The sequence below is a fragment of the Aythya marila genome (genome assembly GCF_965140915.1).
Source record: "Aythya marila genome assembly, contig: HAP1_HAP1_SCAFFOLD_624, whole genome shotgun sequence".
NCBI lineage: Eukaryota > Metazoa > Chordata > Aves > Anseriformes > Anatidae > Aythya > Aythya marila.
In genome coordinates, this window is record NW_028136735.1 from 33,252 (window position 1) to 46,745 (window position 13,494).

At 44.8% G+C, this 13,494-nt stretch overlaps 1 protein-coding gene across 1 annotated transcript; it reads left to right on the top strand.

Moving 5' to 3' along the window:
- Nucleotides 1-4,227: 4,227 nt before the first annotated feature.
- On the top strand, nucleotides 4,228-7,871 carry LOC309891491 (very low-density lipoprotein receptor-like; the record flags this gene model as incomplete). Its single annotated transcript, XM_082785847.1, has 2 exons — nucleotides 4,228-4,463; nucleotides 5,572-7,871. Coding segments are annotated over 2 exons (2,206 nt in total), but the record flags the coding sequence as incomplete, so codon positions are not given.
- Nucleotides 7,872-13,494: the final 5,623 nt, after the last annotated feature.

Below are 13,494 nucleotides of genomic sequence, written 5' to 3' on the forward strand. Positions count from 1 at the left end.
AAAGCACGGATCCAATCCCAAAACCACCCTAAACCTACCTGATGTTCTCCAAAACCCACAATTTACCATTTTCCACCACGATGACCAACGAGTACACAACAAAACCCAACGGAGACCCCCAAACACCTCAAAAATTTCCCAAAAAAGAACGGGACCACCCCAAGAAACAGAAGAAAACACCAAGAAACATGACTCTGCCCCAAAAGTCCCCCTAAACCTACCTGATGTTCTCCAAAAGCCACAATTTACACTTTTTCACCATGATGACCAACAAGAACCCAACTAAAACCCAACGGAGACCCCAAAACACGTCATAAACACCCCAAAAAAGAACAGGATCACCCAAAAAAAAACAGAAGAAAAGACCAAATACCATGAATCCACCCCAAAATTCCCCTAAACCTACCTGAAGTTCTCCAAAACACACAATTTACAATTTTCCACCACCATGACCACGGAAAACCCAAGGAATACCAACGGAGACCCCAAAACACGTCAAAAACACCCCAAAAAAGAACGGGATCACCCCCAAAAACAAAAGAAAATCCCCCAAAACCATAGATCCAATTCCAAAACCAACCTAAACCTACCTGATGTTCTCCAAAACCAACAATTTACCCTTTTCCACCATGATGACCACGGAAAACGCAACGAAACCCAATGGAGACCCCAAAACACGTCAAAAACACCCCCAAAATGAATTGGATCACCCCCCCCCCCCAAAAAAAAAAAACAAAAAACAGAAGAAAACCCCATATATCATGAATCCACCCCAAAAGTCCCCCTAAACCTACCTGATGTTCTCCAAAACCCACAATTTACACTTTTCCACCATGATGACAACGGAAAACCCAACGAAACCCAACGAAGAACCCAAAACACGTCAGAAACACCCCAAAAATGAATTCGATCACCCCAAAACTGGAACAAAATCCCCCAAAACCATAGATCCACCCCAAAAACACCCTAAATCTACCTGATGTTCTCCAAAACCCACAATTTACACTTTTCCGCCATGATGACCACGGAAAACCCAACGAAACCCAACGGAGACCACAAAACACGTCAAAAACACGCCGAAAACCAACTGGATCACTAGAAAAAACAGAAGAAAACCCTAAAACCATGAATCTGCCCCAAAAGTCCTCATAAACCTACCTGATGTTCTCCAAAACCCACAATTTACACTTTTCCACCATGATGACCACGGAAAACCCAACGAAACCCAACGGAGAACCCAAAACACGTCAAAAACACCCCAAAAAATAACTGAATCAGAAGAAAAAACACCAAAAACTATGAATTTCCCCGCAAAACCACCCTAAACTCACCTGATCTTCTTCAAAACCCACAATCCACTCCCATTTCCCTTAACGACCAACGAGAATCCAACTAAAACCCAACGGAGACCCCAAAACAAGTCAAAAACACCCCAAACAAGAACAGGATAACCCCTAAAAAAGAAAGAAAACCCCAAAAAAACATAGATCCACCCCAAAACCACACTAAACCTACCTGATGTTCTCCAAAACACGCAAGTTAAACTTTTCCAACATGATGAAAAACAAGAACCCAACAAAACCCAACAGAGACCCCAAAACATGTCAAAAACACCCCAAAAAAGAACGGGATCACCCCCAAAACTGGAAGAAAATTCCCCCCCAAAAAATTTACAATTTTCACCATGATGACCAACATGAACCAAACGAAAACCCAAAACGAGACACCAAAACATGTCAAAAACACCCCAAAAAAGAAAGGGATCGCCCCTAAACTGGAAGAAAATCCCCAAAAAGCACAGATCCAATCCCAAAACCAGCCTAAACCTACCTGATGTTCTCCAAAACCCACAAATTTACCCTTTTCCACCATGATGACCATGGAAAACCCAACGAAACCCAATGGAGACAAAAAACATGTCAAAAAAAAAAAAAACAAAAAACAAAAAAGAACAGGATCTCCCCCAAAAACAGAAGAAAAACCCAAATGCCATAGATCCACCCCAAAAGTCCCCTTAAGCCTACCTGATGTTCTCCAAAACCCACAATTTACCCTTTTTCACAATGATGACCAACGAGAACCCAACAAAACCCAACGGACAACCCCAAAACACGTCAAAAACACCCCAAAAAAGAACAGGATCACCCCAAAAAACAGAAGAAAACCCCAAATACCATGAATCCACCCCAAAAGTCCCCCTAAAACTACCTGAAGTTCTCCAAAACCCACAATTTACCCTTTTCCACCAAGATGCCAACAGAAAACCCAACAAAACCCAACAGAGACATCAAAACATGTCAAAAACACCCCAAAAAAGAACGGGATAACCCCCAAAACTGGAAGAAAATCCCCAAAAACCATGGATCCAATCCCAAAACCACCCTAAACCTACCTGATCTTCTCCAAATCCCAAAATCCACTCCCACCCACCATAAAACCCATTAGGAACTCAACAAAACGCAACGGAAACCCCAAAACACGTCAAAAACACCCCAAAAAAGAACGGGATCAGAAGAAAAAAAAAAAACAAAACTATGCATTTCCCTCCCAAATCACCCTAAACTCACCTGATCTTCTTCAAAACCCACAATCCACTCCCATTTAGCTTAACGACCAACGAGAACCCTACAAAACCCAACGGAGACCCCAAAAACGTCAAAAACACCCCAAAAAAGAACTGGTTCAACCCCAACAACGAAAGAAAACCCCAAAAGCCATAGATCCACACCAAAAATCACCCTAAACCAACCTGAAGTTCTCCAAAACCCACAATTTACACTTTTCCACATTGATGACCATGGAAAACCCAACGAAACCCAACGGAGACCACAAAACACGTCAAAAAAAAAAAAAAAAAAAAAAGAAAGGGATCACCCCCAAAATTGGAAGAAAATCCTTCAAAATCATAGATCCACCCCAAAACCACCCTAAACCTACCTGATGATCTCCAAAACCCACAATTTACACTTTTCCGCCATGATGACCATGGAAAACCCAACGAAACCCAGCGGAGACCACAAAAGAAGTCAAAAACACCCAAAACAAGAACGGGATAAACCCTAAAAACGAAAGAAAACCCCAAAAGCCATAGATCCACACCAAAAGTCCCCCTAAACCTACCTGATGTTCTCCAAAACCCACAATTTACACTTTTTCACCAGGATGACCAACATGAACCAAACGAAAACCCAAAACGAGACACCAAAACACGTCAAGAACACCCCAAAAATAAAGGGATCACCCATAAACTGGAAGAAAATCCCCAAAAAGCACGGATCCAATCCCAAAACCACCCTAAACCTACCTGATGTTCTCCAAAACCCACAATTTACCATTTTCCACCACGATGACCAACGAGTACACAACAAAACCCAACGGAGACCCCCAAACACCTCAAAAATTTCCCAAAAAAGAACGGGACCACCCCAAGAAACAGAAGAAAACACCAAAAAACATGACTCTGCCCCAAAAGTCCCCCTAAACCTACCTGATGTTCTCCAAAAGCCACAATTTACACTTTTTCACCATGATGACCAACAAGAACCCAACTAAAACCCAATGGAGACCCCAAAACACGTCATAAACACCCCAAAAAAGAACAGGATCACCCAAAAAAAAACAGAAGAAAAGACCAAATACCATGAATCCACCCCAAAATTCCCCTAAACCTACCTGAAGTTCTCCAAAACACACAATTTACAATTTTCCACCACCATGACCACGGAAAACCCAAGGAATACCAACGGAGACCCCAAAACACGTCAAAAACACCCCAAAAAAGAACGGGATCACCCCCAAAAACAAAAGAAAATCCCCCAAAACCATAGATCTGTTGAGGGATTTCTTGAAACAGCAAAAATCCCATGGCTTGCTGTAGCTGAGCAAACCAAGCTACCAGGGCAACTATGAGAAGTTCCCATGACAGTGTTCCCACATCGCCCAATTGAGGAATTCAGGAAAATATTGTTACCAGTAGCTGGCCTCAAGGACAAGGTCTATGTGACTGCTAATCACAAGGGGGTTGTTTTCTTGCAGGTGGGGTTGTTTTCTTGTAGCTGTTTGTCTGAGTGCTTTTGACCAATAATCTTGTGTGAAACACTGTCCACCCCTGTTAAGTTCTCTATAAAAGTTAGGCTATTCGGGCAATAAAATGGAGCATGATCTGACTCTACGGTGTGTCTGTCGTGCTTTCGACCGTGCTTCCTGCAACATATGGCGCCCGAACAGGCTGAGACCTGAACAGGACCCGAACGGAACATCGCAGCTTCGCCGGGACAAACATCGCAGCGCAGCGGGACACCAGCGGCGCCGGCACATCCGAACGCAGGTAGACCAGGAGACCAGCGGCGCCGGGACCAGCGGCGCCGCGACCTCGCCGCGCCGTCGGGACTTCGGAGCGCCCATCCGACCGGCGCTTGAGCGGACCGGACACCGGCCCAGAAACACGGTACACAGGACTCACGGTGAGGCGTGGTATTCCCGCTGAGACACGCGGAAAACCGCGGGGAACGGGGTTTTGCGGCGGGACGTGGAATTGCGGAGGGCCGCGGGAAACGGAGTTGCGGCGGGACGTGGAATTTGCGGAGGGCCGCGGGAATTAGAGTTGCGGCGGGACGTGGAATTTGCGGAGGGCCGCGGGAATTAGAGTTGCGGCGGGACGTGGAATTTGCGGAGGGCCGCGGGAAACGGAGTTGCGGCGGGACGTGGAATTTGCGGAGGGCCGCGGGAATTAGAGTTGCGGCGGGACGTGGAATTTGCGGAGGGCCGCGGGAATTAGAGTTGCGGCGGGACGTGGAATTTGCGGAGGGCCACGGGAAACGGAGTTGCGGCGGGACGTGGAATCGCGGAGAGACGCGGAAAAAGGAATCGCGGAGAGACGCGGAATCGCGGTGAGACGCGGAATCGCGGAGAGACGCGGAAAAGGGAATTGCGGTGAGACGCGGAATCGCGGAGAGACGCGGAATCGCGGTGCGATACGGGCCATCCGAGATCGAGTTGCTACGGGAGACCAGAGGCGTCAGTGGACAATGGCGGCCGACCCTCACCGTGTGGCGAGTCGGCACAGAGCAGAGGGGCGGAGATCAGGACTCTGCAGCCTGTCTGACGTAACCATGGAGGCAGCGGCAGCAGCGGCTGTGCTGCTTCTCTCTGGCATTCTTTTTATAAGAAGTTATCTTGCAATGCAAAAAAAGACTATTCGTCCCCAGATCGGTGTTATAACTATGTTTCTGGATAACATTCCGTGGGGTTGCCACATTCTACAGACTATTAATGACGATTTAGCTCTATTGCAGGGCAGGAGAGCAGAGACGCAGATTACACCGCCAAATGACCACCGTCAGGCTCGTTCACAAACAGCTTCTAGGGTTGCAGCCGGCACTGCCTGCAGCCGTATAGCAGACGTTACACTCTCTTTCCTAACTAGTAATCATGTGTCTCATCCATTTGTGGTGAATGGTCAGTGGCAAAAAGAAAAGGGGGAGAGTAAGGGGCGACAAAGACGGAAATGGTGCCAGGAGGATGCCACTGACACTAACAGCACGGGTAATAGGAGTAGTATAAGTGACACAGGTGACGGTGCGGGGCGGCGGCAGGCGCTGCCGCGCTGCGGGGCACTCTGCCTGCTGCTCGCCCTCGCCGGCCTGTGCACTGCTGCCGACGGTGCTAGAGCAAAATGTGAAGACTGCTCAGATGACAGTGATGAGAGTGCTTGTGTGAAGAAGACGTGTGCTGAATCTGACTTTGTGTGCAACAGTGGTCAGTGTGTGCCAAATAGATGGCAGTGTGATGGGGATCCGGACTGTGAAAATGGGTCTGATGAGAGTGCTGAGCTGTGTCATACGAGAACATGCCGGGTAAATGAAATCAGGTGTGGTCCTCAGTCAACCCAGTGTATCCCAGTGTCCTGGAAATGTGATGGTGAAAAGGACTGCGACAGTGGAGAAGATGAAGAGAGTTGTGGCATTGTGACTTGTAGTGCAGCAGAATTCACATGCAGTAGTGGGCAATGTATTTCCAAAAGCTTTGTCTGCAATGTTCAAGATGACTGCAGTGATGGTAGCGATGAGTTGGAGTGTGCACCTCCTACCTGTGGTGTTCATGAGTTTCAGTGCAAGAGTTCTACCTGCATCCCTATCAGCTGGGTGTGTGATGATGATGCTGACTGCTCCAACCACTCGGATGAATCTTTGGAGCAGTGTGGCCGCCAGCCTGCACCTCCAGTGAAGTGTGCTACGAGTGAGGTGCAGTGCGGCTCAGGTGAATGTATCCACAAGAAGTGGCGATGTGATGGAGATCCTGATTGCAAGGATGGAAGTGATGAAATTAACTGCCCTTCTCGGACCTGCAGGCCAGACCATTTCAGATGTGAAGATGGGAACTGTGTCCATGGGAGTAGGCAGTGCAGTGGTGTGAGAGACTGTCTGTATGGCACTGATGAAGCAAACTGTAACAATGTTATTCAGTGTTCTGGACCTGGCAAATTCAAGTGCAGAAGTGGAGAATGCATAGATATCAATAAAGTGTGTAACCAGCAGAGAGACTGCAAGGACTGGGGTGATGAGCCCCTGAAGGAATGCATCATAAATGAATGTGACTGTCCAGCTGGGTTTGAGTTTATAGACAAGAGAAACTGTGGAGACATTGATGAATGTCAAAACCTTGGTATCTGTAGTCAAATGTGTATCAACCTGAAAGGGGGCTACAAAAGTGAACGTAGCCGTGGATATCAGATGATTCCTGCTACAGGAACCTGGAAAAGGTCATACTGGTACAAAGACACAAATAACACCTGTGATTGCAATGACGCTGCTAAGCAGGGTTTAGGGGTTTGTAGCATGGAGACAAGGGGTAACAACTACAGTGTTTGGAACAATTGTACAGCTTTGGCCTTACCTCCTGATGTGCTTCTGATTTGTGGGGATGGGGCCTGGCAAGGTATCCCTGCAAATGCTATCAGATGTCCATGTTACATAGATAAACTCATTGTATTTGCTCCTAGCTTGTTACAGTTGCGTGAGATCACCAGACATAAATGGACATTGCTTGCATTGGATTGCAATGATAATGTTGAATTGTGTGGGGTTGCAGCTAGAGCGGCATTAGCAATTTCAGTGCCTGGAGTGGCATCTGCGGCCGCATGTAACAACTTAGAAAAATTGGTATGCTGGGCCGAGAGGCAAGCCTATGCCACGACAGAGATACTTGAGGAGATGTTACCAGATCAAAATAGTCTGCAACATCTGCTTTTACAGGATCAAGCTGCTATTGACATCTTGCTTTTGGCTCAAAGGAATGGGTGTGAGGACTTTAAGGGAATGTACTGTTTAAACCTTTTTGATCATAATGTGTCAATTCACAAATCCATTACTTTCCTGAAAGAGCACATGAGAAAGATTCAATATGGTATCAATCCTTTCAATCAATGGTTCACTGACTTGTTTGAAACAAAGTGTAGATGGTTGCTGGGTTTAATCACAAGGGGATTAAGGATTTGGTTTATGGTGGTGGTAATCATCGTTGTGTGTTGTAAGTATAGCTAAAGAGTTACTTGTAAAACTGCTGTGTCAGGCTTGGTTTGCTCAAAAGAAGAAGGGGGAATTGTTGAGGGATTTCTTGAAACAGCAAAAATCCCATGGCTTGCTGTAGCTGAGCAAACCAAGCTACCAGGGCAACTATGAGAAGTTCCCATGACAGTGTTCCCACATCGCCCAATTGAGGAATTCAGGAAAATATTGTTACCAGTAGCTGGCCTCAAGGACAAGGTCTATGTGACTGCTAATCACAAGGGGGTTGTTTTCTTGCAGGTGGGGTTGTTTTCTTGTAGCTGTTTGTCTGAGTGCTTTTGACCAATAATCTTGTGTGAAACACTGTCCACCACTGTTAAGTTCTCTATAAAAGTTAGGCTATTCGGGCAATAAAATGGAGCATGATCTGACTCTACGGTGTGTCTGTCGTGCTTTCGACCGTGCTTCCTGCAACATAGATCCAATCCCAAAACCAACCTAAACCTACCTGATGTTCTCCAAAACCAACAATTTACCCTTTTCCACCATGATGACCACGGAAAACGCAACGAAACCCAATGGAGACCCCAAAACACGTCAAAAACACCCCCAAAATGAATTGGATCACCCCCCCCCCCAAAAAAAAAAACAAAAAACAGAAGAAAACCCCATATATCATGAATCCACCCCAAAAGTCCCCCTAAACCTACCTGATGTTCTCCAAAACCCACAATTTACACTTTTCCACCATGATGACAACGGAAAACCCAACGAAACCCAACGAAGAACCCAAAACACGTCAGAAACACCCCAAAAATGAATTCGATCACCCCAAAACTGGAACAAAATCCCCCAAAACCATAGATCCACCCCAAAAACACCCTAAATCTACCTGATGTTCTCCAAAACCCACAATTTACACTTTTCCGCCATGATGACCACGGAAAACCCAACGAAACCCAACGGAGACCACAAAACACGTCAAAAACACGCCGAAAACCAACTGGATCACTAGAAAAAACAGAAGAAAACCCTAAAACCATGAATCTGCCCCAAAAGTCCTCATAAACCTACCTGATGTTCTCCAAAACCCACAATTTACACTTTTCCACCATGATGACCACGGAAAACCCAACGAAACCCAACGGAGAACCCAAAACACGTCCAAAACACCCCAAACAAGAACAGGATCACCCCCAAAACCAAAGAAAACCCCAAAAAGCACGGATCCAATCCCAAAACCACTCTAAACGTACCTGATGTTCTCCAAATCCAAATGTCCACTCCCAACCACCATAAAACCCATTAGGAACTCAACGAAACCCAACGGAAACCCCAAAACACGCCAAAAACACCCCAAAAAATAACTGAATCAGAAGAAAAAACACCAAAAACTATGAATTTCCCCGCAAAACCACCCTAAACTCACCTGATCTTCTTCAAAACCCACAATCCACTCCCATTTCCCTTAAGGACCAACGAGAATCCAACTAAAACCCAACGGACACCCCAAAACAAGTCAAAAACACCCCAAACAAGAACAGGATAACCCCTAAAAAAGAAAGAAAACCCCAAAAAAACATAGATCCACCCCAAAACCACACTAAACCTACCTGATGTTCTCCAAAACACGCAAGTTAAACTTTTCCAACATGATGAAAAACAAGAACCCAACAAAACCCAACAGAGACCCCAAAACATGTCAAAAACACCCCAAAAAAGAACGGGATCACCCCCAAAACTGGAAGAAAATTCCCCCCCAAAAAATTTACAATTTTCACCATGATGACCAACATGAACCAAACGGAAACCCAAAACGAGACACCAAAACACGTCAAAAACACCCCAAAAAAGAAAGGGATCACCCCTAAACTGGAAGAAAATCCCCAAAAAGCACAGATCCAATCCCAAAACCAGCCTAAACCTACCTGATGTTCTCCAAAACCCACAAATTTACCCTTTTCCACCATGATGACCATGGAAAACCCAACGAAACCCAATGGAGACAAAAAACATGTCAAAAAAAAAAAAAAAAAAAAAAAAGAACAGGATCTCCCCCAAAAACAGAAGAAAAACCCAAATGCCATAGATCCACCCCAAAAGTCCCCCTAAGCCTACCTGATGTTCTCCAAAACCCACAATTTACCCTTTTTCACAATGATGACCAACGAGAACCCAACAAAACCCAACGGACAACCCCAAAACACGTCAAAAACACCCCAAAAAAGAACAGGATCACCCCAAAAAACAGAAGAAAACCCCAAATACCATGAATCCACCCCAAAAGTCCCCCTAAACCTACCTGAAGTTCTCCAAAACCCACAATTTACCCTTTTCCACCAAGATGCCAACAGAAAACCCAACAAAACCCAACAGAGACATCAAAACATGTCAAAAACACCCCAAAAAAGAACGGGATAACCCCCAAAACTGGAAGAAAATCCCCAAAAAGCATGGATCCAATCCCAAAACCACCCTAAACCTACCTGATCTTCTCCAAATCCCAAAGTCCACTCCCAACCACCATAAAACCCATTAGGAACTCAACAAAACGCAACAGAAACCCCAAAACACCTCAAAAACACCCCAAAAGCAAACCGGATCAGAAGAAAATACGTGATTTAACCCCAAGAAAACCCTTAAACCTACCTGATCTTCTCCAAATCCCAAAATCCACTCCCACCCACCATAAAACCCATTAGGAACTCAACAAAACGCAACGGAAACCCCAAAACACGTCAAAAACACCCCAAAAAAGAACGGGATCAGAAGAAAAAAAAAAACAAAACTATGCATTTCCCTCCCAAATCACCCTAAACTCACCTGATCTTCTTCAAAACCCACAATCCACTCCCATTTAGCTTAACGACCAACGAGAACCCTACAAAACCCAACGGAGACCCCAAAAACGTCAAAAACACCCCAAAAAAGAACTGGTTCAACCCCAACAACGAAAGAAAACCCCAAAAGCCATAGATCCACACCAAAAATCACCCTAAACCAACCTGAAGTTCTCCAAAACCCACAATTTACACTTTTCCACATTGATGACCATGGAAAACCCAACGAAACCCAACGGAGACCACAAAACACGTCAAAAAAAAAAAAAAAAAAAAAAAAAAAAAGAAAGGGATCACCCCCAAAATTGGAAGAAAATCCTTCAAAATCATAGATCCACCCCAAAACCACCCTAAACCTACCTGATGATCTCCAAAACGCACAATTTACAATTTTCCAACATGATGACCATGGAAAACCCAACGAAACCCAACGGAGACCACAAAAGAAGTCAAAAACACCCAAAACAAGAACGGGATAAACCCTAAAAATGAAAGAAAACCCCAAAAGCCATAGATCCACACCAAAAGTCCCCCTAAACCTACCTGATGTTCTCCAAAACCCACAATTTACACTTTTTCACCAGGATGACCAACATGAACCAAACGAAAACCCAAAACGAGACACCAAAACACGTCAAGAACACCCCAAAAATAAAGGGATCACCCATAAACTGGAAGAAAAACCCCAAAAAGCACGGATCCAATCCCAAAACCACCCTAAACCTACCTGAAGTTCTCCAAAACCCACAATTTACCATTTTCCACCACGATGACCAACGAGTACACAACAAAACCCAACGGAGACCCCCAAACACCTCAAAAATTTCCCAAAAAAGAACGGGACCACCCCAAGAAACAGAAGAAAACACCAAAAAACATGACTCTGCCCCAAAAGTCCCCCTAAACCTACCTGATGTTCTCCAAAAGCCACAATTTACACTTTTTCACCAGGATGACCAACAAGAACCCAACTAAAACCCAACGGAGACCCCAAAACACGTCATAAACACCCCAAAAAAGAACAGGATCACCCAAAAAAAAACAGAAGAAAAGACCAAATACCATGAATCCACCCCAAAATTCCCCTAAACCTACCTGAAGTTCTCCAAAACACACAATTTACAATTTTCCACCACCGTGACCACGGAAAACCCAAGGAATACCAACGGAGACCCCAAAACACGTCAAAAACACCCCAAAAAAGAACGGGATCACCCCCAAAAACAAAAGAAAATCCCCCAAAACCATAGATCCAATCCCAAAACCAACCTAAACCTACCTGATGTTCTCCAAAACCAACAATTTACCCTTTTCCACCATGATGACCACGGAAAACGCAATGAAACCCAATGGAGACCCCAAAACACGTCAAAAACACCCCCAAAATGAATTGGATCACCCCCCCCCCCCCCAAAAAAAAAAAAACAGAAGAAAACCCCATATATCATGAATCCACCCCAAAAGTCCCCCTAAACCTACCTGATGTTCTCCAAAACCCACAATTTACACTTTTCCACCATGATGACAACGGAAAACCCAACGAAACCCAACGAAGAACCCAAAACACGTCAGAAACACCCCAAAAATGAATTCGATCACCCCAAAACTGGAACAAAATCCCCCAAAACCATAGATCCACCCCAAAAACACCCTAAATCTACCTGATGTTCTCCAAAACCCACAATTTACACTTTTCCGCCATGATGACCACGGAAAACCCAACGAAACCCAACGGAGACCACAAAACACGTCAAAAACACACCGAAAACCAACTGGATCACTAGAAAAAACAGAAGAAAACCCTAAAACCATGAATCTGCCCCAAAAGTCCTCATAAACCTACCTGATGTTCTCCAAAACCCACAATTTACACTTTTCCACCATGATGACCACGGAAAACACAACGAAACCCAACGGAGAACCCAAAACACGTCCAAAACACCCCAAACAAGAACAGGATCACCCCCAAAACCAAAGAAAACCCCAAAAAGCACGGATCCAATCCCAAAACCACTCTAAACGTACCTGATGTTCTCCAAATCCAAATGTCCACTCCCAACCACCATAAAACCCATTAGGAACTCAACGAAACCCAACGGAAACCCCAAAACACGTCAAAAACACCCCAAAAAATAACTGAATCAGAAGAAAAAACACCAAAAACTATGAATTTCCCCGCAAAACCACCCTAAACTCACCTGATCTTCTTCAAAACCCACAATCCACTCCCATTTCCCTTAAGGACCAACGAGAATCCAACTAAAACCCAACGGAGACCCCAAAACAAGTCAAAAACACCCCAAACAAGAACGGAATCACCCCCAAAACTGGAAGAAAATCCCCAAAAAACATAGATCCACCCCAAAACCACACTAAACCTACCTGATGTTCTCCAAAACACGCAAGTTAAACTTTTCCAACATGATGAAAAACAAGAACCCAACAAAACCCAACAGAGACCCCAAAACATGTCAAAAACACCCCAAAAAAGAACGGGATCACCCCCAAAACTGGAAGAAAATTCCCCCCCAAAAAATTTACAATTTTCACCATGATGACCAACATGAACCAAACGAAAACCCAAAACGAGACACCAAAACACGTCAAAAACACCCCAAAAAAGAAAGGGATCACCCATAAACTGGAAGAAAATCCCCAAAAAGCACAGATCCAATCCCAAAACCAGCCTAAACCTACCTGATGTTCTCCAAAACCCACAAATTTACCCTTTTCCACCATGATGACCATGGAAAACCCAACGAAACCCAATGGAGACAAAAAACATGTCAAAAAAAAAAAACAAAAAAGAACAGGATCTCCCCCAAAAACAGAAGAAAAACCCAAATGCCATAGATCCACCCCAAAAGTCCCCCTAAGCCTACCTGATGTTCTCCAAAACCCACAATTTACCCTTTTTCACAATGATGACCAACGAGAACCCAACAAAACCCAACGGACAACCCCAAAACACGTCAAAAACACCCCAAAAAAGAACAGGATCACCCCAAAAAACAGAAGAAAACCCCAAATACCATGAATCCACCCCAAAAGTCCCCCTAAACCTACCTGAAGTTCTCCAAAACCCACAATTTACCCTTTTCCACCAAGATGCCAACAGAAAACCCAACAAAACCCAACAGAGACATCAA